General features: G+C 47.1%; 1 protein-coding gene across 1 annotated transcript; it reads right to left on the bottom strand.

Moving 5' to 3' along the window:
• Window positions 1–16,626: 16,626 nt before the first annotated feature.
• LOC115464336 (histone H3-like centromeric protein A) lies at window positions 16,627–22,577 on the bottom strand. Its single transcript, XM_030194725.1, has 4 exons — window positions 22,475–22,577; window positions 21,355–21,479; window positions 18,147–18,224; window positions 16,627–16,969 (listed from the first exon to the last, which is right to left on the bottom strand). The coding sequence occupies exons 1-4, from the start codon at window positions 22,575–22,577 to the stop codon at window positions 16,835–16,837; spliced, it is 441 nt and encodes a 146-aa protein (XP_030050585.1). The 3' UTR covers window positions 16,627–16,834.
• Window positions 22,578–25,123: the final 2,546 nt, after the last annotated feature.

Raw genomic sequence — 25,123 nt, 5'->3', positions numbered from 1 at the left:
TCTACATTAGGAGTCACCGACCAGGAAAGGGATCTACGTGTCATTGTTGATGATACATTGAAACCCTCTGCTCAGTGTGCGGCGACAGCTAAGAAAGCAAATAGAATGGTAGGTATTATTAGGAAAGGAATGGAAAACAAAAATGAGGGCGTTATAATGCCTATTGCTTGATGGTGCAACTGTACCTCAAATACTGTGTGCAATTCTGGTCACCACATCTCAAAAAAGATATGGTGGAATTAGAAAAGGTATATAGAAGGGTGACGAAAATGAAAAAAGGGAATGGGATGACTTCCCCATGAGGAAAGGCTAAAGCGGTTGGGGCTCTTCAGCTTGGAGAGAAGATGACTGAGGGGAGATATGATAGAGGTCTATAAAATAATGAGTGGAGTGGAACAGGTAGACGTGAATCGCTTGTTTACTCTTTCCAAAAATACTAGGACTAGGGAGCACGCAATAAAGCTACAAAGTAGTAAATTTAAAACAAATCGGAGAAAATATTTCTTCACTCAATGTGTAATTAAACGCTGGAATTTGTTGCCAGAGAATGTAGTAAAAGCAGTTAGCTTAGCGGGGTTTAAAAAAGGTTTGGATAGTTTCCTAAAAAAAGAAGTCCAGAAACCATTATTAAAATGAACTTGGGGAACATCCACTGCTTATTTCTGGGATAAGCAGCATAAAATGTATTGTACTGTTTTGGGATCTTGCCAGGTACTTGTAACCTGGATTGTCTTTTTAACAGTGGACAAGACTTGATGGACCTTCGGTCTGTTCCAGTATGGCAATACTTATGTTCTTATGTATTTTAAGTACAGATACCCTATGCCTGTTCTTTAAGTGTAAAGTACGTTTTCTGTGCATTTTTGAAGAGATTACCATTGTTTTCTGTATTATCCGACTTTTCACTTACCTGACATCAGCTCAGTCCCATTTATGTCGGAGAATTAAGACTGTACTGTACATGCAAGCATTTTGGGGCAGGAAACTAGATGCAGAGGGTCTAACAGTTAGGAATTAAAGCCAGTGCCGGGCAGACTTAACTACAGTCTGTACCCCAAAATTGACAAGGACAGATCAAGTATGTCATATCATATGCTAAGAGTTGATCTTGCTGGGTAGACTGAATGGACCGTGCAGGTCTTTATCTGCCCTCATCCACCACGTTACTATGAGAAAATAGGATTTGGCCCTTAAGCCTGTATTATATAAACCATACTCATATCCACTTCTTACCAGCATATACACACACACAATAGCGCCTTCTTCAGGGCAGGCGGGGTAATGCCATATAGGCACATAGATGTATCTAATATAAAGTGATACAGTATAACTTGTGTACAGAGAACAGTGAAAAGAGCATTTTATCCTTGGTGTAAACTGACATTAGTATGTATGAACAAAAGTGAGAGCAGTGGCTGCCTTGTCCTTAATATAAAGTGACATAAAGCAGTGTAAGGGTAATGCATTTGATGTATTGTTTTTCAGTGGCAAAACCAACATATATTTAGGTGCTTTCTCAGTCTCTAGAGGGATTACAATCTAAGGGGACCTTTTATTAAGACGTGTAAGCGTCTATGCCAAATGGAGTTACCACCCGGCTACTGCGTGGCTCTTGCGGTAATTTCATTTTTGGCACGTGTCCGAAAAATAATATTATTGGACGCACGCCAAGTGGCATTTAATGCACATAGGTCATTACCGCCCAGTTACCGTGTGAGACTTTACTGCTAGGTCAATGACTGGCGGTAAGGTCTCAGACCCAAAATGGACGCGTGGCAATTTTCATTTTGCCGTACGTCTATTTTCGGCAAAAAAACTTTAAAGAAAAAAGGCATTTTTTGTAGGTGCACTGAAAAATGATTCTGCGCACGCCCAAAACATGCGTCTACACTACCGCGGGCCATTTTTCAACGCACCTTAGTAAAAGGACCCCTAGGTTTTCGTACCTGGGGCAATGGAGAGTTAAGTGACTTGACCAGAGTCACAAGGAGCTACAGTGGGACCTAAACCCACTGCCCCAGGGTTTCAGCCCACTGCACTAACCATTAAGCTACGCCTCCATTTGCAAGGCATGTATGAGTGAAGGAGAGGGAAGCAGGTGCCTTGTCCTTAATATAAAGTGAAATGGGGAAATGTACGTAACAGTGAGAGAAGCACCTTGTCCTTAATATAAAGTGAAATGGGAAAATGTGTGTATGAATACTACTACTTAACATTTCTAAAGCGCTACTAGGGTTACGCAGCGCTGTACAATTTAACAAGAGGGACGGTCCCTGCTCAAGGAGCTTACAATCTAAGAGACAAGTGAACGGACAGTCCGATAGGGGCGGTCAACTTGGGGCAGTCTGGATTTAGTGAACGGTAAGAGTTAGGTGCCGAATGCAGATGAGAGAAGCACCTTGTCCTTAATATAAAGTGAAATGGGGTAATGTACGTAACAGTGAGAAGCACATTGTCCTTAATATAAAGTGAAATGGGGAAATGTGTGTATGAATAACGATGAGAGAAGCACCTTGTCCTTAATATAAAGTGAAATGGGAAAATGTGTGTATGAATACTACTACTTAACATTTCTAAAGCGCTACTAGGGTTACGCAGCGCTGTACAATTTAACAAGAGGGACGGTCCCTGCTCAAGGAGCTTACAATCTAAGAGACAAGTGAACGGACAGTCCGATAGGGGCGGTCAACTTGGGGCAGTCTGGATTTAGTGAACGGTAAGAGTTAGGTGCCGAATGCAGATGAGAGAAGCACCTTGTCCTTAATATAAGTGAAATGGGGTAATGTACGTAACAGTGAGAAGCACCTTGTCCTTAATATAAAGTGAAATGGGGAAATGTGTGTATGAATAACGATGAGAGAAGCACCTTGTCCTTAATATAAAGTGAAATGGGGTAATGTACGTAACAGTGAGAAGCACCTTGTCCTTAATATAAAGTGAAATGGGGAAATGTGTGTATGAATAACGATGAGAGAAGCACCTTGTCCTTAATATAAAGTGATATGGGGTAACGTTGAGGGCAACAGATGACTTGTTCTTTATATAAAGTGACAGGAGATAATGTATATATATAAGTGATGGTGTGGGGAAGCAAGTGCCTTGTCCAGAATTTAACGTCTGAAGAAATGAGGGACAGTTTAGCAGATGCCCTTAATATAAAATCCTATGAGGTAAGCCATGTATGAGTGATAGTAAGGGGAGCAGGGTCTGTTTAATTCCTATTAGGGATTCACTATACTGTATTATCTGACCTTGTCCTTAATATAAAGTGATCCAAGATAGTATGTGTATAAGTGATGATGAGGGGAGCAGATGCCTTGTCCTTAAAATAAAGTGATAAAATAGATGTAACATGTATGATGGATATTAATGGGAGTGTTTTATCTTTAATAAAAAATTGATACATTATAACCTGTGTACAGGGGACAGCAAGGGGTATGGGTGGGTTTTTTCAGTAACATAATTTGATACTGCGTAACTTGTGTCCAGGGGGAAAGTGAGTAAAAGGTTTCCACATCCTTAATATAAAATGATAAAACACAACTCATTTACAGAGTTCTAGGGAGGGAAGGGAGGTTTGTCCTTAGTATAAAGTGATATCGAATAAATTGTTGATGGAGGGCAGCAGACTTTTTATCTTTAATGGAAAGTGGTATGATGAAACTCATGTAGCTGGTACACAGGGATTGAGCCTTTCCCTGATCCTGCGTCTCAGTCCTCTCCAATCATGAATTGATTTAGAATGTTACAGTCCAGAATGACGCCAGAGAGACACATGGCCTTGGAGAGGGAGAGACAGACTCATTCACCCTTCTGACGGCTCTACACAGTTCGCTCAGGCCCTGGCCCTCAGGATTCATGTGAACTCGGAAGGAAGCAGACATGAAGAGAAATTCCAGTCCATTAAAAATCCAACGTACCTCGTTCCTGCCTTACGCCATCCTCGCCTTCCCTTGACACTGCAGTTTTATTGACGACGTGTGGCGTTACAGGCATCACTACAGCAGAAAGTGCGATATCACACCTTATCAGCTAATCAGAACCAAGATTTTGCCCCCCCCCCCCACACTAGGAAAGACAGTCACTGAGGGCTCCCTGTTACAGGCAGACAAACAGACAAGAGTGAAATGGACAGACAGAGAAGGCAAAGGGTGTGTCTTTTCTCCCAAGGACTCCCTCAAGCTGACAGTGTGAACAGGGTACACAAGAATAGCACCTGTTTAGGCCTGGGGGGCGGCACCCACTGCCCGTCACTTCAGAAGAATGGTGGAGACCCTGGCCCTACCTCCCTCAGTGAATCCCGCAGATCAAAGTTCAGGAACAGGGGCACCGCAGGTGTGCAGGGTAGGTTGGTGGGGGAGGAGTAGGGCTCCCGAAGGTCAAGCAGCGGGAAGAGGTGCTCCGGGGACCCCGACGACACCCGGGCAGGCGGCTCCATCAGTGGCGAAGATGGGGCTCCTTCTGGGGTCTGCGGGGGGGCTCCTCCTGCTTCTGGGCTTCCCTCCTGGGACAGGGTCTTCCGAAGCTTGGCTCGGGCGTTCTGAAACCAAACCTAGAGACAGTTTTACCCACAATAGACGTCTCTCTGAGACAGCGCTGACACGCTACACATCAGAGAAAGAGAGAGAAGCGAAATTCTACACTCAGGAGCTAAGAGACGGGTGCGCGAGACATGCCAAATGTGCAAGCAAAGAGATACCTCCGAGAGTACTGTCACATGGTCAGTGCGAGACAGAGAAAAAACAATACGATGTGCCAGATACCCCGGTGAGACACTAGAACATCGCTGAAGAGCGAAATCGTGCTGGCATGCAAGACAGACCCAACCACCACCCTCCAGCTCTTGAGACACATGGTGAGGAGAGACAGACAGATGGGGGCCTTGTGGCAGAGACAGCAGGCGTGAGACAGAGAGATTCAGCCTGCAGGAGGCAGCCCGACTCAAACTTAACCGGCTAAGTCAATTTTCAAAGCTGGCTGGTCAAGTTTATAGCGGCTACTTAGCCAATCCGATTTGGCTATTAAACTTAGCCGGCCAGCACTTGAATATTTATGGCTATCGCGCAATACAGTCGGTTAGCTAACTGCAAATATTTAACGGAGATAACTGGCTATCTCCCACTGGAAATTCATGGTTAACAAGCTACTACTACTACTACTAAGCGCTACTAGGGTTACGCAGCGCTGTACAGTTTAACTCAAAGCTATTTAACCGGCCAGGAGCCGTTCCTGCCTGGTTACATAGGGCTAAATATCAACCAGTGAGTTCTTATCTCTCTGAGGCCAACACCAAGGACTTTGTCCCTCCCTCTCACTCCTACCCTTGCTTGCTGTGCTCAGTCCTAAGCAGGCCCTCCTTCCTATCCCCTCCAAAGCTCTCCACTCTACAGAACTAACCCCCTCTTCACCTCATTCCACAATGCACTCCCCCTTTCCAAACAGCACCCTCTCCCCTGCAGCACTCTCTCTTCTGTACCCTGTTGTCCTTTCTCCCCTCCCTTCTGCTTTCTGTGGTCCTCACTCCCCTCTCTCCCCTGCAGCACTCTCCCTTCTGTACCCTATTGTCCTTTCTCCCCTCCCTTCTGCTTTCTGTGGTCCTCTCTCCCCTTTCCCCCCTGCAGCACTCTCCCTTCTGTACCCTGTGGTCTTCTCTCCCCTCCCTTCTGCTTTCTGTGGTGCTCTCTCCCCTCTCTCCCTTGCAGTACTCTCCCTTCTGCTCCCTGTGGTGCTCTCTCCCCTCTCTCCCCTGCAGCACTCTCCCTTCTGTACCCTGTGGTCTTCTCTCCCCTCCCTTCTGCTTTCTGTGGTGCTCTCTCCCCTCTCTCCCTTGCAGTACTCTCCCTTCTGCTCCCTGTGGTGCTCTCTCCCCTCTCTCCCCTGCAGCACTCTCCCTTCTGCTCCCTGTGGTCCTCTCTCCCCTGCAGCACTCTCCCTTCTGTTCCCTGTGGTCTTCTCTCCCCTCCCTTTTGCTTTCTGTGGTCCTCTCTCCCTGGCAGTACTCTCCCTTCTACTTCCTGTGGTGCTCTCTCCCCTCTCTCCCCTGCAGCACTCTCTCTTCTGTTCCCTGTGGTGCTGTCTCTCCTCTCTCCCTTCTGCTCCCTGTGGTCCTCTCACCCCTCCCCTCTGCTTCCTGTGGTGCTCTCTCCCCTCTCTCACCTGCAGCACTCTCTTTGGCAGTCCCGTTTTCCTGGCCATGCGTTCCCAGTCCTTCCCATGGGGGTTCTGCGTCACGGAGAAGTAAGACTCCAGGGTGCGCAACTGGTGGTTCTTGAAACACGTTCTGATTCGTTTGGTTTTCTGCGATGGTGGAGGCTGCTGCTGCTGGCGGGGGCGCCGCTGCCTGCGTGGGTCAGGAGAAGCCTCCTCTCCCATTGCCGACTCTACAGGTAGACAAGAGACATCACTGCAACGTCCTCCTGGCGCAACCATGAGGCAAGACTAGGCAGCCGCCTAGGTCAGAAGCTTCGGAGCTACAGTCAAAGCAAAAGATTCTGACAGCCCCACAAATTCAAAGAAACAACCAGAGGTGCTTTTACCAGGAGGGAAGATGGACAATTTGCAAATACCACGTTTATCCAGATTATCCTGGGAATCGGGGTTCTCAACCCAGTCCGCGGGACACATCTAGCCGGTCAAATTTTCAGGATACCCACAATGAATTTGCATAAAATGGTTTTGCATATACCAAAGGCAGTATATGCAATTTATCTCATGCATATTCATTGTGGATATCCTGAAAGCCTAACTGGCTAGATGTGTCCTGAGAAATGGGTTGAGAACCCCTGTCCTGGGAGGGATGGTGTTGGGATAATCAAGATTCTTTGGGAGGGGGGAGGCAGGGACCCTACAGGTTAATTGAGCAGAGATTACAAGCAATGTTTCTCACCCACCTTGTTCCCCACTGACAGTATTTCCTAGCCCCAACTGGCCCCTTCTCCAGCGGCCTCGCCCCCTCCGCGGAGGCCGAGAACTGAGCAGCTCCAGGGCGCTGCCATCCACCGTCTGTGTGGAACCGCTAGAGCATTCCTCCTCTTCCTCCTCGTCCTCTTGCTGGTAGTGTTCACGACAGTACACCACACCCTCTCGCACCCCGAAAAGCTCCCCGGGGCGCAGGGCAGCGCCACAGCGGGCACAGCTAAAGCAATCCACATGATAAACCGCGTCGGGTGTCCGCATCACCATCTCCGAGGCCGGGATGCCCACGTGGCACCTGGCGCAGCGGTTCACGGAGAAACGCCTGCAAGCGAGAAAGCAAAATTAATGCTCGCAGTTCACAGAGCAAAACCCATCGGATCCCTCAAACATGCATACAAACTTTCTAAATACAAAATTTATTAGGAGCACCTGCACTTTTTTTCTGGCTAAAATAACTCACATTGTTGACACAGTATCTATTATCTGATAAGACTGTCATCGTATTGGATAAGAGATGCTGTCAATGGGATCTATTTGCGAATTAATGGGGAAAGACAGGACTGAGAACTCTCTCATTTTCTCTTTATTGTATCTGCCAGGCTCAGATTCTGTCAGGAGCTGAAAAGGTACTCTGGTATGCTATTATGGCAATAAGATGTCTTCTCAGTGTTCCATAAAAGTGCATGGAAATTCTTGAACTGTTCTGGAGGATGCAGCAGTCAGGAAGTGAGAAAGATGGAAAATGTTGTGGGCATGAGGTGACTGTCCATTCTGCAGGCCGGGGGGGGGGGGGGGGGGGAGACCCATGGAGGTACCACTCACCTGTAATAATCATCTTTGCAGTAGATGTCTCCATCTTTACAGAAGCAGGTTAGCTCAGAGCCCAAGGAGCCATGGCACATGCAACATCTGAGACAGGACAGGTGCCACATACGATCTATGGCAAACAGGAAGTACCGGTCACAGATGGGGCCCCCACAGCCAGCACAGTGGGCTGGAGCCTCACTGGAGCCCTGGGGAGAAGTCTGAGAGGGAGAAAAAATAGAGGCACCCCATTAAAATTCAGGCTAAGACAGGAACCAGCAACTGCAGACTGACCATAGGGAATATTCCCCTCTTCCCAACCCCAGGCAGTCAGCTTAGTAGGACTAGGGGGCACGCAATGAAGCTACAAAATAGTAAATTTAAAATGAATCGGAGAAAATATTTCTTCACTCAACATGTAATTAAACTCTTGAATTTGTTGCCAGAGAATGTAGTAAAAGCAGTTAGCATAGCGGAGTTTAAAAAAGGTTTGGATAGCTTTCTAAAAGAAAAGTCCATAGACCATTATTAAAATGGACTTGGGGAAAATCCACTTCTTATTTCTAGGATAACCAGCATAAAATGTATTGCACTGTTTTGGGATCTTGCCAGGTACTTGTAACCTGGATTTCCCCCTTAATACACAGGAATACCATGCATCCCCCCCCCCCCCCCCCCCCCCAAGAAGCCACTTTACCAGAAGTCACATCATCAGTCACTACACCACCTCTATAAACAGGACAGGGCCAGAGGGAATGCCCACCCTAGTCACCTCACCTGTTAATGTACCACCTTTGCACAGAGGACATGGTCTAGGGTTGCCAACTGGATCCAGATTCACACAAGGGGGTTGATCCAGTCCAAGTTTTACCCCATTGCATGCAGAAACTTATAGTTCTGATTTTTTCCTCATTGTATTCCCTAAGACTACAAGTCCCTGCATGCAATAGGCTAAACCCAGGGGTACTTCCTACAGGGAATACATCCCATCAATCATCGTAAAATTGTTATAACCAGAACAGGGCCTAAGGTCTCACTGTATTACCTTCATATACAGGACACACGGCCTGAGCCCTATCCATAGGGACTACATCCACCCTCAGAGAGTAATCTTACCTATCACTGTATCACCTTCATACAGGACTAGGCTCATGGCCTATCTAGAGGGAATACACTTTCACCCCCTCCCCCCCCCCAATCAGTCACTGTACTGCCTTTATATACAGGACAGAGCATGAGATCTATCCATGAGAAATATCACCTCCCCCTTCAGGAATCACTTCACCAGTTACTTTACCACTTTCATACAAAGGAAACAAGCAGTGGCATAGCCACAGGTGGGCCTGGGTGGGCCGGGGTCCACGCACTTAGGGCTCAGGCCCACCCAACAGTAGCACACATTTAGTGGTAGCTGGTGGGGAGCCCAAGCTCCGCCAGCTGAAGACTTCCCCCCGATGGTAACAAAAATGCTGTTCTCCGTGATACCGGCACCTGCACATGCTACGTTTTCAGCGCATGCCTGCTGCAGGCTGCCAAGGTGGAAAGAAGCGTTTTCCCACCAGCTGAGATATTTTTTTTGAGGGGCGGAGAACACTTGGTGCCCACCCACTTCTTGTCTAGGCCCACCTAAAATCTGTTGTCTGGCTACGCCCCTGGAAACAAGGCCTGGGTCCTAACCAATAAGAAAAACGCTCTTCCCCCAGGGAATCACTTCATCTGTCACTATACAACTTCCGTATAAAGGACGGGATCCAGGTACTATCCACAGGCAACACACTCTCCACTTCCACTCTGCCCCCTTCTTCACTAGTCACTGTACTATACTACCTTTATATAGACAGAGTCTGGGATCTATCCATGAGGAATATCATCCCCCCTCCCGGAGTCACCTCATCCGTCACTATACAACCTCCATATACAGGACTGAGCACAGGTCCTATCCAGGGGGACACACCCTCCACTTCCACACCACCCCCTCCCTCAAAAATCACCTCGCCAATCACTGTACCACCTTTATATACAGGACACAGACTAGTGCCTATCCCTAATAACGTGATTATAAGTTAAGTTTTCTGCTAATCTGTATCTATGGGGAAAAAAAAGATTCACACACCGGACCCTCTTGGCCCCTCTCACCATGCCTTGATGCCCATCCTCAGGCTGGCACGACGGTCTTCTCTGCCCCGCATTCGTTGTGCTGGTCTCTCCTTCAGAGAATCCACGGAACAGGAGGGGGGAGCAACGGTAGGCACAGCCCCCAGCCATGGGTGCCCCTTCGTCCTCCTGACAAGTTGGGTTTCCAGTTCTTGCCGAGGTGGGCAGGGCGTGTCCTGGAGATGCTTTGTCAGGTGCAGACAGCTGCAGGTAGGATAAAAGGCAGGAAAGCATCAGGATGTAAAAGAGATGAGTCTCACCCCACATGCCCATTCAGGGAGTCTGCTTTTCAGGATAACTGAGCATCCCAGTCCGAGGACACAGAAGCTGGTCCTAGTTTTATCACTGCAGGATGTATAAGCCTTACTGTCCTAATTACACCCATCGGACAGATTACATTTCAGGTAGTTCCTCCTGCAGTGAAAGGACAGCCTGCCTGGGTTTCCTTACCTGGGTGCAGTCTTTTCTTCAACCCGTCTTGCTCCGGGCGAGCGCCAGATCCGTCCAGGCTGTTTATCACCTTCTGTCTTGTTTACCTGTGCACAGGTGAGCGTACACAGGACTGCCACTGCCTCGTGGGGGGCCCCCCCGACGCTGGCTTCGGTTTGATTGGATCCAGGGGAGAGAGGGGAGGTGGGTACAGACTGGTAGAGTGGCATAATATTCTCCCTAACGAGCAACTGGGGGACCAATTAACGGATTTAAAAAAAAAAAGAGAAAATTTAAGAAAACACGCATCTAACCTGCCCCCTCCCCTCTGAGGTCTTCTCTTTCAGTTTGAGAGAAAATAACTAAGACAGAATTAGAATGCATGCTTGACCTTACAACCCCCCCCCCCTCCAAACATACAGGTATGGTCCCTGCACCCTCTCATCCGCTGCTGTCCCTTTTACTCCATCCATTCAGCCCATTCTTTCTTACCCCATTCCTCCTCCCCCCCCCAGATAAAGAAAGGTAAATCCACAGAAATGTGTGTGGGGGGGGGGGGGGGGAATATGCATGAAACGGGGATGGGATGTCAGGTCATCTCAGGGCTCTCTATGGGATGTTGGCAGGTGTATGTTCTGAAATTCACAAGCCCCCTTTCTCCCACGTCTCCAAGATGTTCTCAAAGGAGGGGGGAGATGGGGGGGGGGGAGGACGATGTGTGTATTACACAAGTGTCTGCACTTTTGTTTCCTAAATAGGATGCAAGCTGGACCACTCTGAAATTGCTACATCCCCAATGCTTTCCCATTTCAGTGGGCATCCTACGTCACGGCCAGTTACGACCTTGAGTACATCATGTCCCCTGGTGTCCGACTCCATCAAGTTTCCAAGCAGAGGTCGGCAGGGCAGAGATAAGGAAGAAGGATGGAGGCCTTGGTGCCTGATGCAGATTGAGCAAGTCCACGCCAGCCTTTTCTGGCCTCTCTCTGTGCCACCTCGTATGGGGGGAGGGGTTAACAGGCCCTAGCATAAGGAGGCCTTCAATGCCTCCTCTTTGGTTCATGAGCTTTAAACTTGGCAGGAGAAACAATCCTTTCTTTAACCTAAACACTGACTGGACCTGGGCAATGTTTTCCTTGTCTGATCTCTCAGGAATGGACCCAGAGATTTCTGGAGACAATTATCTCTGCTGGTTAATTTCACTTTCTCTCAGAGGGTCTCTGGTGTGTGTAAGAGGGGTCTGGACTTTGGACAGAAAGTGTCCCAGGATTAATTGGCAGCAACAGCCTGGAAAGGTTAACCAATTCAGTGCCACACTCACCGGAAGAAAAGGGATTTAATTTTTTTGGGGGGGTTCAGATAGTGGGTGAACCAGCTCTCACACTCTGCTAGAAAGGCAGCTTAAAATGGTAATTGATCCTGTGGGGGGAGGCTGTAGATCTGTCTAACTGCTCCTTAGGTATCACACATTAAAAAAATCTCCTGATTTTATATCTAACTTCCATGAAGATGACATGCATGTGCTTGGGAAAACACACACACACTTAAGTTCTCCTCTGAGCAGCGATGTTCCAGTGGCCGGGGTTCTTTTCTCTTTAATATTTCATGCCTCCCCACAGGGACAACAGAAATTGTTAGATAAATGGACCCTTCTTAATCTAATTTCAGGCTTGGCTCTTCCCCATTTAAAGCAGCTACTAATACAAGACTTCCTGCACCTGTCCTGGGGATCCCACATCGAGTCAGGTTTTTGGGATACCCGCAATGAACATACATGTAATCACACATTGGAAAACTACTATATGCAAATTTAGTGCATGGTTATTTATGGGTATCCACCCTCTGGATAAGTCTGAGAAGCTCTGTCCTAATAAAGTGCATAAGAACAAAATGCCGAAAGCTGGGAATTTCTAGACAGATAATCCTCTGTTGCAGGTCGCTGAAGCTCCTTCTCCTTCATTAACCACCTGCTCAGAATAGTCAGGTGTTAAACATTTTAAATCAAATAAGCACTGGACATCTCCTGCCTTGCAACAGTTTGCATTCATTCACTGCCGAGTGGCACTGGAACACAAAGCTCAGGATGTGTTTTCATTGATCACGTGCTGCTGATACAAACTAACATAAACCGGTTTTCTCGCCAACAACTAAAGCCATATACAGTGGACATTTCAAGCAAACAGCTTTCATCTTTATTTAAAATTCTGTATCAAAGCACATGATAAACAATAAACATACGCTTAAATGACAATAACAGACTGTGAGGAACCACTCAGGTGTCAGTTGGGGGAAAGAGGTTAGACGGGAGGAGGACAGAAGTGTACCCAGGTCAGGGCAGAGTCTACGTGAGAGCCTCAAGCCTTGAATTGGCCAGGCACAAAATGGATTTCACTCCCTGCATGTCTGCCTGAGAGATGCGATTAGTTTTAGCCTTAAAAAAAAAACAGGCAATGGCTCTCACTTCTACTTAAAAGCTCACCATGAAGCAGATGGTTCTAAGTGAAAGAGGTGGGGGAGGAGGAGGAGGAGCAGGGGGGTCCCCAGACACTCTGGGCAGGGCACAAGGGAAGGAGGCAAACATCTATCTATAAGAAATAAGCAGTGCAAAAATCGTTAAATCATTTCCTGGCAGAAACCCATGCATAATCTTTGAACTCCCCCCCCCTTTGGTGGTAAAACCTGTCACACAAATACACACATGATCACTATAGGGAAGCAGCTGCTATCTCCGAGTCTCTCAGCTCACAGTTTACTAGTTAAAAATGGCTTTACTGAATACAGCTCCTGCATAACAGCACTAGAATACAAAGTTCAGGATGTGTTTTTGTGCTGCACTAAATGGCACAGGATCACATGATCTCCAGTGACAAATATATCATATAATAACAAAACAACCCCACTCCCCCATGCTCTTTGCATCCTGAGCTCTGTATTCCAGTGCCCCTGTACAGTACTCAGGTATTTAATAACAGAGCATTTCCTTTCAACCTGGAGTACAGAGGTGTGGTAGCCGTGTTAGTCCACTTTTAAAGATAATCAATAGAAATAAAACAAAATAAAACATGGAAAAGAAAATAAGATGATACTTTTTTTATTGGACATAACTTAATACATTTCTTGATTAGCTTTCGAAGGTTGCCCTTCTTCGTCAGATCGGAAATAAGCAAATGTTGGTAGATGACAATATATATAAGTGAAACATCAAAGCATTTCAGTGACAGTCTAACAGGATGGGGGTGGATAGGTGAGAGACAGGAAGAGTTGGGTGGATGAGGGACAGGGAGATATGCATGGAGACAGGAGGGTGACAAAGCAGTATAATTTTATGGTTTATAATGGGTTAGAAAACCCAGATCTTTGTTAAGTCCTGTCTGGTGGGTGTCAAAGTATTTAATCATTCTGACTTCAAAGGTCTTACGTTCCTGTATTGTTTTCAAGTTCCCTTTAAAATTCTTACCATGAAATCACTGGTACAGTGTTCTGGTTTTGTAAAGTGCTGCCCCACAGGCGTGACTTCTTTATTGGTACTGGCATTTTTCATATGGTGTCTATGTAAATTAAATCTCTTCTTTAGCATCTGACTTGTTTCTCCAATGTAGCAGCCTTCGTTGCATTTTTTACACTGAATGATATATACCACATTGGAAGATGAGCACGTGGAAGATTCCTTAATGTTGAATATTTTTCCTTTGTGAATGACCGTGGGGTCCTGTGAAATGTTTTGGCATAGTTTGCAGCTGGATATATTGCAAGGATGTGTGCCATTCTTTTCTTATTTTGAGTCTGTGTTGGGAGCTTACTTCTGATTAGCTTGTGTTTTAAGTTTGGTGGCTGTCGGAAGGCTAGCACTGGTGGGGATGGGAATATCTCTTTCAGCAATTCATCCTCCTGGAGTAGAAGCTGCAGATCTTTTATGATTTTTCTTAATTTTTCCAGCACTGGGTTGTATGTCACTATAAGGGGGATTCTGTCTGCGGCTTTTTTTCCTTTGTACTGTAGCAGATTTTCCCTGGGTGTTTTGAGGGAGGAGGCAATATTCTTGGAGATTATTTGAGGTTATAGCCTTTCTGTTTGAAGGATGCAGTCATGGTTTCAAGGTGTCTGTCTCTATCCTCTGTGTCCGAGCAGATACGGTGGTATCTTGTGGCTTGGCTGTAAATAATGGATCTTTTTGTATGTGAAGGGTGGAAGCTGGAGTTGTGGAGGTAGTTGCAACTGTCTGTGGGTTTCTTGTATATGGATGTTTATATATATCCATCGCTGATTGAGACTGTGGATTCCAAAAAATTGACTTTTTCTGGGGAGTAGTCAATTTTGAATCTGATTGTAGGATGGTATGTATTGAAGGAATTGTAAAATTGTTTCAAAGTTTCTTCCCCCTCAGTCCAAATCATAAAAATGTCATCGATGTACCGGTAGTATTTTAGGGGTTTGGTCTGGTATGTATTCAAAAATGTCTCTTCCAGCTCAGCCATAAAGAGGTTGGCATATTGGGGTGCTGTCCTGGTGCCCATTATTTGTAGATAGATATCATTGTTAAAGCGGAAATAGTTGTGAGTTAAAATAAATTTGATTAGTTTTGTAATGGTTTCTGGTGAGTATTGATGATCCAGTGTGAATGTTTTTAGGAGTTTCTCACATGCAGCTATGCCATCCGCATGGGGAATGTTGCTGTATAGTGATTCTACATCCATCGTGACCAGAAGGGTATTTGGTGGTAATTGCTTGATATTTTTCAATTTATTCAGAAAGACTGTGGTGTCTTGTATGAAGCTGTTAGTTTTGTGCACGAGAGGTTTCAGAATTCCCTCTATGAGTCCAGATATTTCCTCTGTGAGTGTGCCAATACCTGATATGATTGGTCTGCCAGGGTTTCCAGGTTTGTGGATTTTGGGTAGCATGTAGAATGTGCCCACAGAAGGCTGGTTTGGTATGAGTTTCTTCAGATGTGGCTGTACTTGTTTAGGAAATGTTCTGATCAGGTCTTTCAGCTGCTTTGTATAATCCTGTGTGGGGTCCTCAGTTAGTTTCCTGTAGTATTTATTGTCTGAGAGCTGTCTGTGCCCTTCTTCAATGTATTTTTTTGTGTCCATAATCACCTCTGAGCCTCCTTTGTTTGCGGGTTTGATGATAATGCGTTGGTTAGTTTGTAGAGTTCTTATGGCCGCTCTTTCTGGTGGAGTAAGATTGTACTGAATTTTCTTTTGTTTGCTGGAAAGTTGTGATTTTACCCAATGTCTGAAGCTTTCTATGTAGTTGCCCAGCTTGTTGTTTTGTCCATCCTGTGGGGTGAAATAAGTGTTATTTTGTTTAAAACTGTATTCCGGTCTGTTGGGAATTCTCTTGTTCTGAAAACGTGCCTTCAGGCGCAGTTTTCTAAAGAATTCTTCCAGGTCTGAGTATAATTGAATTTCGTCCAGCTTGCTGGATGGGCAAAATGAAAGTCCCTTGGAGAGTACAGAGACTTCATTCTGTGATAATTGATGGTTCTAGAGGTTTATTATCCCCATTTGATCTGTATCTCCAAAAGTGTGATCAGTGGTTTGTCTGCAGGGTCTCTGCAGACGTCCTTGAGTTCTCTGATTTTCACATACCTCAGATGTGTATCCAAATTGTCTGGGAATGTTGTCTGAGTGCTGTTTCTGCTCCACGATAAGCTGTTTTTCTCTCTGTGATTCTGCAGGAGAGAAGACAGCTTTATTTCTTTTTTGCGGATAGAGATGTATTGTTTTTCTCCTTGGATATTCTGCAGGTCCTCCTTAAGTTGGCTCATACGGTGTGGATATAGTTCCTCCATGTTCCCAATGATTTCATCCCTTTGGGTTTTTATCATTTTCTTCTTCTTGTAGAGTTGATGTGTAAGTTCATTTCTTAGTTTCTGACTAGTGCGTTTGCAGGAAAAATACAGGAATGTAAGACCTTTGAAGTCAGAATGATTAAATATTTTGACACCCACCAGACAGGACTTAAAGATCTGGGTTTTCTAGCCCATTATAAACTATAAAATTGTACTGCTTTGTCACCCTCCTGTCTCCATGCATATCCCCCTGTCCCTCATCCACCCATCTCTTCCTATCTCTCACCTATCCACCCCCATCCTGTTAGACTGTCACTGAAATGCTTTGATGTTTCACTTATATATACTGTCATCTACCAACATTTGCTTATTTCCGATCTGACGAAGAAGGGCAAACTTCAAAAGCTAATCAAGAAATGTATTAAGTCATGCCCAATAAAAAAGGTATCATCTTATTTTCTTTTGTTTTATTCCTATTGATTACCTTTCAATCTGGAAAATGCAGCAGGGTCTGAGCTGGGAGTCTCAGAAGCCTGCCACACACAAGGGACAACTTTTCACACAGTCATTTAAAAACCGGCAGCTTAAGGCGCTGGCGTGAGGTGGCCAGGGATCTCCTAAGGCGTAAATGAAGAGTCTCAATCCCTATGCGCCGGTGGTATTAAATACAGGTGTCCCTGAGGGTAAAATAAGCAAAACCTATCAGAACAGGGAATGCTTGCTGCAGATAAAATGTCAGCCAAGGCCATCATTGATGCCACGAATGCGTCGGGCCAGCTGAATGTCCTGCACGAACAACGTGACTCGCTTGGCGTGGATGGTACACAGATAGGAGTCTTCGAAGAGACGGACCAGGAAGGCTTCCGCGGCCTGGGGAAAGAGTCAGAAGGAGATTTTTAGGTGATGTATTGATCTGCAGTACATTAAATACATTTGAAACATGAAACGTGAAGGAGAGAAGCCAGAGTGCTTGTTGTACCAGTATCTCTACAGGGCTGGGGGAGGAAGGGGATGGAGCCCACGACTGGTGGTGTTGGTGAAGGGAAAATGAATCGTTAACAGTTCTCGATGCCATCGATGGTCCAAGAGAGAGGGATAATGGCGCTGAACGCTAAACTCCACACTGAGGGGCCCTTTAACTAAGCCGCGGTAGGCTCTACACGTGTGCAGCGCATGCCAAAATGATTTGGCGCATGCCCATAATGCCTGGATGATTTATTTATTTCCTGCTATGCATGTCACGGTGAGTATAGCGCGTGAGCCTTTACCGGTACATCAATGGGTGGCGTTAAGGGCCCAGGCCGGTTTTGGGCAGGCGCTGGTTTCATTTTTTACTGCAGGCCCTTTTCCTGTCCCATTAAAAAAAAAAAAAAAAAAAAATTTGTAGATGCGGTAAAAACTGGCCTGGCGCACACCCAATTCACGCGCTTACGCTACCGTAGGGCATTTTTTAGTACGGTTTAGTAAAAGGACCCATTAGTAACCTCACCTAGAAATACAGAAACATAGAACGATGACGGCAGATAAAGGCCATATGACCCATCCAGTCTGCCCATCCTCGGTAACCCCCATTTCTTCCTGTTCCTAAGCGATCCCACATGCTTATCCCATGCCTTTTTAAATTCTGGAACAGTCCTAGACTCCACCACATCCACCGGGAGGCCATTCCATGCCTCCACCACCCTTTCTGTGAAATAATACTTCCTTAGGTTACTCCTAAGCCTATTCCCTCTTAACTTTGTCATATGCCCCATCATTTCAGAGCTCTCATTCAGTTGAAAAAGGCTCTCTTCCTGTACATAAATGTCCTTGAGATATTTAAACGGCTCTATCATGTCTCCTCTCTTCCAGCATATACATGTCGAGGTTCATAAGCCTGTCCCTATAATTTTTGCGTTCAACACCGCTTACTAATTTCGTAGCCGCCCTCTGGATCGACTCCATCCTGTTTAGATCTTTCCGTAGGTGCGGTCTCCAGAACCGTATGCAGCTCCACAGCCTCCTCCCACCCCCTGGTACGATTCTCCGCAGCAACCCCCTTACTTACCTCCTGCAGGGCCAAAATGGCCATCGATTGCCAACGATAATCATAGCCCCGGGAAAAAGAGAAGCAAATTTCCCGCACCTGAGAGAGAGAGAGAGAGAGAGAGAGAGAGGAGAAGCTGAGGGTGAGAGATAGTAAACATTATTTATTTATTTATTAGGATTTATTTACCAACTTTTTGAAGGAATTCACTCAAGGCGGTGTACAGTAAGAATAAGTCAAACATAAGCAATAGACAATTACAACAGTAAAAATATTCAGATAACAATACAAAGTAAGTAGGTCTGCACAATGCAAAAGTTGTAATCACAGGACGAATCGCGATTAAAATTTTTAGTCACCCAATTAATCTCAGAAAGTGTCACCCTTGCATTTTCACCTGTATAGTGCAAAATATAAACTGCACATGTAAATTCTCAAAACTGACATACTGTACTTCAGTTACCCTTTGTTCTCCGGTGATTTTATTTTTCTAATCATCTTATTCCCTGTCTCTGTACATCTGTCTGTGCTCTGAACTCTATTTTCAGGACCTCCTCTATGCTCACTATTTCTTTTCTCTCCTCCTCTCTTCTTCCCCATAACGTCTTTCGCATTCAACTTTCTGCCATTTTTCTTCCTCCTTATATCTGTGCTCTTTCTATCCATTCCCTTCCCCTTCATCCACGGGCACCATCTCCTCTCTCATTCGGTCTCTCTTCCCCTCCCTTCCGTGAGAACCATCTACCCCAGTCTCTCCCCCTCCCCCGTGGGCACCATCTCTTCTCTTCTCTCTTTCCCTTCCTCTCTATGGGCACCATCTCTCTTCTATAGGCAGCATCATTCTCATTCCTTCCCTTGCTCTCCTCTCCATTGGAACAATCTTCATTTCCCCTGCTCTCTGGGCATTCCTACAACTCTTTCTGTCCAGCCTCCCTATGTTCTCACCTACCCCCCCCCCCCCCCCCCACTCTGCACGACAGGCTTTTCTCTCTTGCCACCCTGCTCTCTAGCATCTCCTCCCCCCCCCCACCATACGCTGGCAGCCATTTCTCACTGCCACCCTGGCATTTCAATCCCCACTCCATGCGGCCCTCCAAACTTGCCTTGCACACACGGAGGCATTAAGCACATGCCGCTCCATTCCTCTGTAACCAGTGGTGTAGCTACGTAGGGCCACGGGGGCCTGGGCCCCCGTAGATTTGGCCCTGGACCCCCTGCCGACGACCCTCTCGACCCCCCGCCAATCCACCATCGCCTACCTTTGCTGGTGGGGGACCCCAACCCCCGCCTACCTTTGCTGGTGGGGGACCCCAACCCCCGCCAGCCAAGGTCCTCTTCTTCCAGCGCAAGACTTCGTTCAGTTTCTGAGTCTGACGTCCTGCACGTTGTACGTGCAGGACGTCAGACTCAGAAACAGAACGAAGGAAGAAAAGGACCTCGGCTGGCGGGGGTTGGGGTCCCCCGCCAGCAAAGGTAGGCAGCAGCGGGGGAGGGTTGGTGGCGGGAGGGGGGTCGAGAAGGTCGTTGGCAGGGGGGGGGGTCAAAGTTGTTGTTGTTGGTGGTGGTGGCCAGCAATGGCGGGGGGGGGGGGGGCTGCGGTGCCGGGGGGGGGGGCTAAAATGTGCCCCCACACCTCGGGCTCTGGACCCCCCTCCCGCCAAAGTCTAGCTTCGCCCCTGTCTGTAACTGGAACCTTCCCTCTCTAGTGTCTGACTCCTGCAGCAGGAAACAGGAAGTTTCATCAGAGGAGTCTGATGCTATAGAGGGAGGGCTCCAGCTACAGAGGAGTGGAGCAGCATTTGCTTAATGCCGCCATATGTACAAGGCAAATTTGGAGGGCGGCAGCGGGGAGATGAGAAGCCAGAGTGGGGTTGTCCTTTTTCCTCACCTCTTTATTTCCTTACCCTTAATTGTTCTGTCGGTCTGCCTGTCTTATCTAGATTGTAAGCTCTTTGAGCAGGGACTGTCTTTTGTGTATGTGTACAGCGCTGCGTATGCCTTGTAGCGCTATAGAAATGATAAGTAGTAGTAGTAGAAAAGCCTGCCGGTGTACAACAGCAGGTAGGAGACAACAAGTGGCAGGAGGGTGGGGGTAGCGGTAGCAGAGAGTAGCACGATGCGATTAATGCATTAAAATTATTAACGCAAGTTCATAATTTTAACGTGTTAATTGCGTTAAATGAACAGCCCTAAAAGTAAGGCATAGTCTGCTACGTTACAATGCCAACACAATACAGAATAAAACACTTTCACAGACAGCCTAGAGTATAAGCAAAGATGAAACATATAAATAGATAAGATAGAGTAGCATGAATAAGAAAGTAAGGGGATTGATTTAAAGAAAGTTGCAAATGAGGTCAGAAATGTCAGAAACATTATCTTGGCTAGGGTAGGAGTGGGATAAACATGTCCTGCTATAATATGTGCAGCCAGTGTCATTTACTTAGCCTAGAATGGGTGGCAGAGCTGGTGGTTGGGAGGCGGGGCTAGTGCTGGGCAGACTTATACGGTCTGTGCCGGGGCTGGTGGTTGGGCGGTGGGGATAGTGCTGGGCAGACTTATACGGTCTGTGCCAGAGCCGGTGGAGGGAGGCGGGGTTGGTGGTTGGGAGGCGGGGCTAGTGCTGGGCAGACTTATACGGTCTGTGCCGGGGCTGGTGGTTGGGATAGTGCTGGGCAGACTTATACGGTCTGTGCCAGAGCTGGTGGTGGGAGGCGGGACTGGTAGTTGGGAGGCGAGGATAGTGCTGGGCAGACTTATACAGTCTGTGCCAGAGCTGGTGGTGGGAGGCGGGGTTGGTGGTTGGGAGGCAGGGATAGGGCTGGGCAGACTTATACAGTCTGTGCCAGAGCTGGTGGTGGGAGGCGGGGTTGGTGGTTGGGAGGCGGGGATAGTGCTGGGCAGACTTATATGGTCTGTGCCAGAGCTGGTGGAGGGAGGCGGGGTTGGTGGTTGGGAGGCGGGGATAGGGCTGGCCAGACTTATACGGTCTGTGCACTGAAGAGGACAGTACAAATTAAAAAGTAGCACATATGAATTTATCTTCTTGGGCAGACTGGATGGATCGTGAAGGTCTTTTTCTGCCGTCATCTACTATGTTTACTTCTTCCATTAAAGGCCTGGTTGAAGAGTCAAGCTTTCACTTACTTCCTGAAATATACTGTAGACAGCACACTCCAGGACAACACTAGTCAGTTCCAACTAAAGGAAAACAGAAAGTGTGTCTTACCAGCCTGGAGAAAGGCAATTTCCGCACAAGAAGCTCAGTGGATTTCTGATACTGCCGGATTTCCATCAGTGCTCGAGTACCAGGACGATATCTCCGCCTCCTCTGTGCTCTAGGCCTCTGGGGACCTGAGAATAAAGGCGAAGAATTCTCTTTACATACAGTACGACTGCCTCTCACACAGCAGAAAACTGGCCGCCTACTTAACATGCCCTCCCAAGTCACATTGCTTTGCTCTGCATACAGGAATATCACTTTACAAGTACTGCTGTGATGCCTACACAAGGCTCTGATAAAGACCCGCTCTTCAGCTGTCAGTGCTGTATTCATGCTTTAGATGTATTAGTGTGACACTTGCATGGAACTCTGATGAAGAGCCATTCGTCAGCCAGCAGTGCTGTATTTGTGCCTTATGTATATCAGCGGGACTCTGCATGGGACTTTAATGCAGAGCCACTCTTCAGCTCTCTGTGTTGTATTCATGCTTTACATGTACAGGTGTGAAAGCAGCATGGTTGTGTGTTCTTTGGCTGTCTGTCCATGCTGCATGCATGCTTTAAATGTATTAGTGTGACTCCTGCATGGGGTTGTGGTGAAGATCTGCTCTTCAGCTGTCAGTGCTGTATTCACGCTTTAAATGTACTAGTGTGACTTCTGTATGAGGCTGAGAAAGATGGGCTCTCCAGCTGTCAGTGCTGTGTTCATGCTGTCCTTAAGTGTGAGTGTTTCTCCTGCATGGGGCTGTGATGAAGGCTGGCTCTTCAGCTGTCAGTGCTGTATTCACACTTTAAATGTACTAGTGTGACTTCTGTATGAGGCTGAGAAAGATCGGCTCTCCAGCTGTCAGTGCTGTGTTCATGCTGTCTTTAAGTGTGAGTGTTTCTCCTGCATGGGGCTGTGATGAAGGCTGGCTCTTCAGCTGTCAGTGCTGTATTCATGCTGTCTTTAAGTGTGAGTGTTTCTTCTGCATAGGGCCGTGATGAAGGCTGGCTCAGCTGTCAGTGACGTGTTCGTGCTGTAAGTGTGAATGTTTCTCCTGCATGGGGCTAAGATGTGGCACAACACCGTCATCCCCCCCCCCCCCCCCCCACTCCCCTTTCCCACACCCTCCCTCCCTCCTTACTGGGGCGGGGCCGAGGCGGTGGTCTTCGCGAGGATGGCGTGGTCACTTTCCGGGGGGTGCGGCTCTTCCTCCGGTCAGCGCTGGGAACCGACTCCCGTCTCATAGCTCGTCCCCGGGAGGCGGCGACGACGTCACGCAGCACTGCCCCCCACCCCCTGTCGTCACCAGGTGGACGTCAGCGCTCGTAGTCCCTCGTTGTACCGTGGGCGCGTGCACATGCACCCAAGCGCTCTTCTTTCTGTGCCCGGCAGGCACTGTGCTCAGAGTCTTCGCTATTCAAACTGTCCGCGCGCCACGCCCCCTCCAAAACGTCACTTCCCGTTCTTTTTAAAATCCCAAGTCGCACATCTTCTTTCTCGCTCTCTCGTTGCTAAGCTGCTGCTGCTTATTATTATTATTATCATTTCTATAGCGCTACTAGGCGTACGCAGCGCTGTACACGTGAACATGGAGACAGTCCCTGGTCGACCGAGCTTACAATCTATTTAGGACAGACAAACAAGAGATAAGGGAATATTAAAGTAGGATGATAAAATAAGGGTTCTGAACAAGTGAATGAGGGTTAGGAGTTAAAAGCAGCATAAAAAAGATGGGCTTTTAGCATAGATTTGAAGACGGTCAGAGATGGAGCATGACGTACCGGCTCAGGAAGTCTATTCCAGGCATATGGTGCAGCAAGATAAAAGGAACTGAGCCTGGAGTTAGCAGTGGAGGAGAAGGGTGCAGATAAGAGAGATTTACCCAGTGAATGGAGTTCCTGGGGAGGAATTTAGGGAGAGATGAGAGTGGAAAGGTACTGAGGAGCTGCAGAGTGAATGCACTTATAAGTCAATAAGAGGAGTTTGAACTGTATGCGGAAACGGATAGGAAGCCAGTGAAGTGACTTGAGGAGAGGGCTAATAATGACACTGGCGGAATATTAGTCGTGCAGCAGAATTTTGAACAGACTGAAGAGGAGAGAGATGGCTAAGTGGGAGACCTGTGAGAAGCAAGTTCCAATAGTCTAAGCAAGAGGAGATAAGAGTGTGGATGAGGGTTCTGGTAATGTGCTCAGAAAGGAAAGGGTGAATTTTGGTGATATAGAGAAAGAAATGACAGGTTTTAGCACTCTGCTGAATATGTGCAGAGAAGGGGAGAGAGGAGTCGAAGATGACCCCAAAGTTACAAGCTGATGAGACAGGGAGGATGAGTGTGCTATCCACAGAAATAGAGAATGGGGGAAGAGGAGACGTTGGTTTAGGGGGAAAGATGAGAAGCTCAGTCTTGGTCATGTTTAGTTTCAGATGGCACTGAGACATCCAGGCAGCAATGTCAGACAGGCAGGCTGATACTTTGGCATGGATTCCTGCTGAGATTTCTAGTGTGGAGAGGTAGATCTGGGCGTCATCAGCGTAAAGATGATACTGAAAACCATGGGATGAGATCAGAGTACCAAGGGAAGAAGTATAGATGGAGAAAAGAAGAGGTCCCAGGACAGATCCCTGAGGTACACCAACTGACAGTGGGATAGAAGTAGAGGAGGATCCACCAGAGTCATAGGAGCCAGCTCTGTGGGTGCTTGAGCACATTCCTTGTAGATGCCCAGGGAGGGGTTATTTCCACTGGGCTTAGCACCCCCAATAATTTTGAATAGTTGGCTCCCATGACCAGAGTATACACTAAAAGTGCAATGGGAGAGAGAAGAAGAAAACCAGGAAAGAACAGAGCCCTGAAATCCAAGTGAGGACAGTGTATCAAGGAGTAGGCGGCGATCAACAGTGTCAAAAGCAGCAGATAGATCAAGAAGGATGAGGATAAAAGAGAGACTATTGGATCTGGTCAGGAACAGGTAACTGGAACCTTTAGAAAACACTGTTTCAGTTGAATGAAGAGGGCAAAAGCCAGGTTGAAGTGGATCAAGAATAGCTTGAGATGAAAGAAAGTCAAGACAACGGTGGTGAACAGCATGTTCAAGTATTTTGGACAGAAAAGGGAGGAGGGAGATGGGGCGATAGTTGGAAGGACAGGTAGGGTCCAATGAAGGTTTTTAAGGAGTGGTGTGACAGTCACAGTGGAGAGTGAAAGATTGAGGATATGACAGAAGGGATGACAGTAGGAGAGATAGTGCTAAGTAGATGGGTGGGAACAGGATCAGAGGAACAGGTAGTTAGTTTTGAGGAGGAAAGAAGATGTGTAGTTTCCTCTTCAGTGATTTCAGAAAAGGAAGAAAAGGAGGCAGGGGGTGGAGGGTTGAGAGAATGGACTAAGGGAAGGAGAGGTAGAGGTGACTTGGTTGAGAATTCAAGTTTAATCTTGTGAACCTTATCATGAAAGAACTCAGCCAGAGTCTGGGGAGAAAGTGAAGGGTGAGTTGGAGGTGAAGGCACTTTGAGGAGAGAGTTCAGTGTGGCAAACAGATGTCGAGGGTTTGAGCCAAGAGAGTTTGTCAACTGGATGCAGTTGTCCTGTTTGGCAAGTGAAAGAGCAGACTGGAAGGAGGTAAGTAAGAATTTGAAATGTAGGAAGTCAGCATAGGCACAGGATTTCAGACAAAGGCATTTGGGAGAGCGGACACAGGAACGTAGGTTGCGGATTCTAGAGGTCAGCCAAGGCTGGGGTTTGGTACGCCTTACAGAACGGGGAATGGGAGGAGCGAGAGTATCCAGAGCA

Source organism: Microcaecilia unicolor, chromosome 3, assembly GCF_901765095.1.
Source record: "Microcaecilia unicolor chromosome 3, aMicUni1.1, whole genome shotgun sequence".
NCBI lineage: Eukaryota > Metazoa > Chordata > Amphibia > Gymnophiona > Siphonopidae > Microcaecilia > Microcaecilia unicolor.
Note: the sequence above shows the minus strand (reverse complement) of the source record. Positions and strands in the feature narration are given on the sequence as shown.

Coding starts and splice junctions, on each gene's coding strand:
- LOC115464336 (XM_030194725.1), bottom strand. CDS start 22,577: ATGAGACGGGAGTCGGTTCCCAGCGCTGACCGGAGGAAGAGCCGCACC. Junction 21,480..22,474: donor ACCGCCTCGGCCCCGCCCCA/GTAAGGAGGGAG, acceptor CTTTATTCTCAG/GTCCCCAGAGGCCTAGAGCA. Junction 18,225..21,354: donor AATTGCCTTTCTCCAGGCTG/GTAAGACACACT, acceptor TCTCTCTCTCAG/GTGCGGGAAATTTGCTTCTC.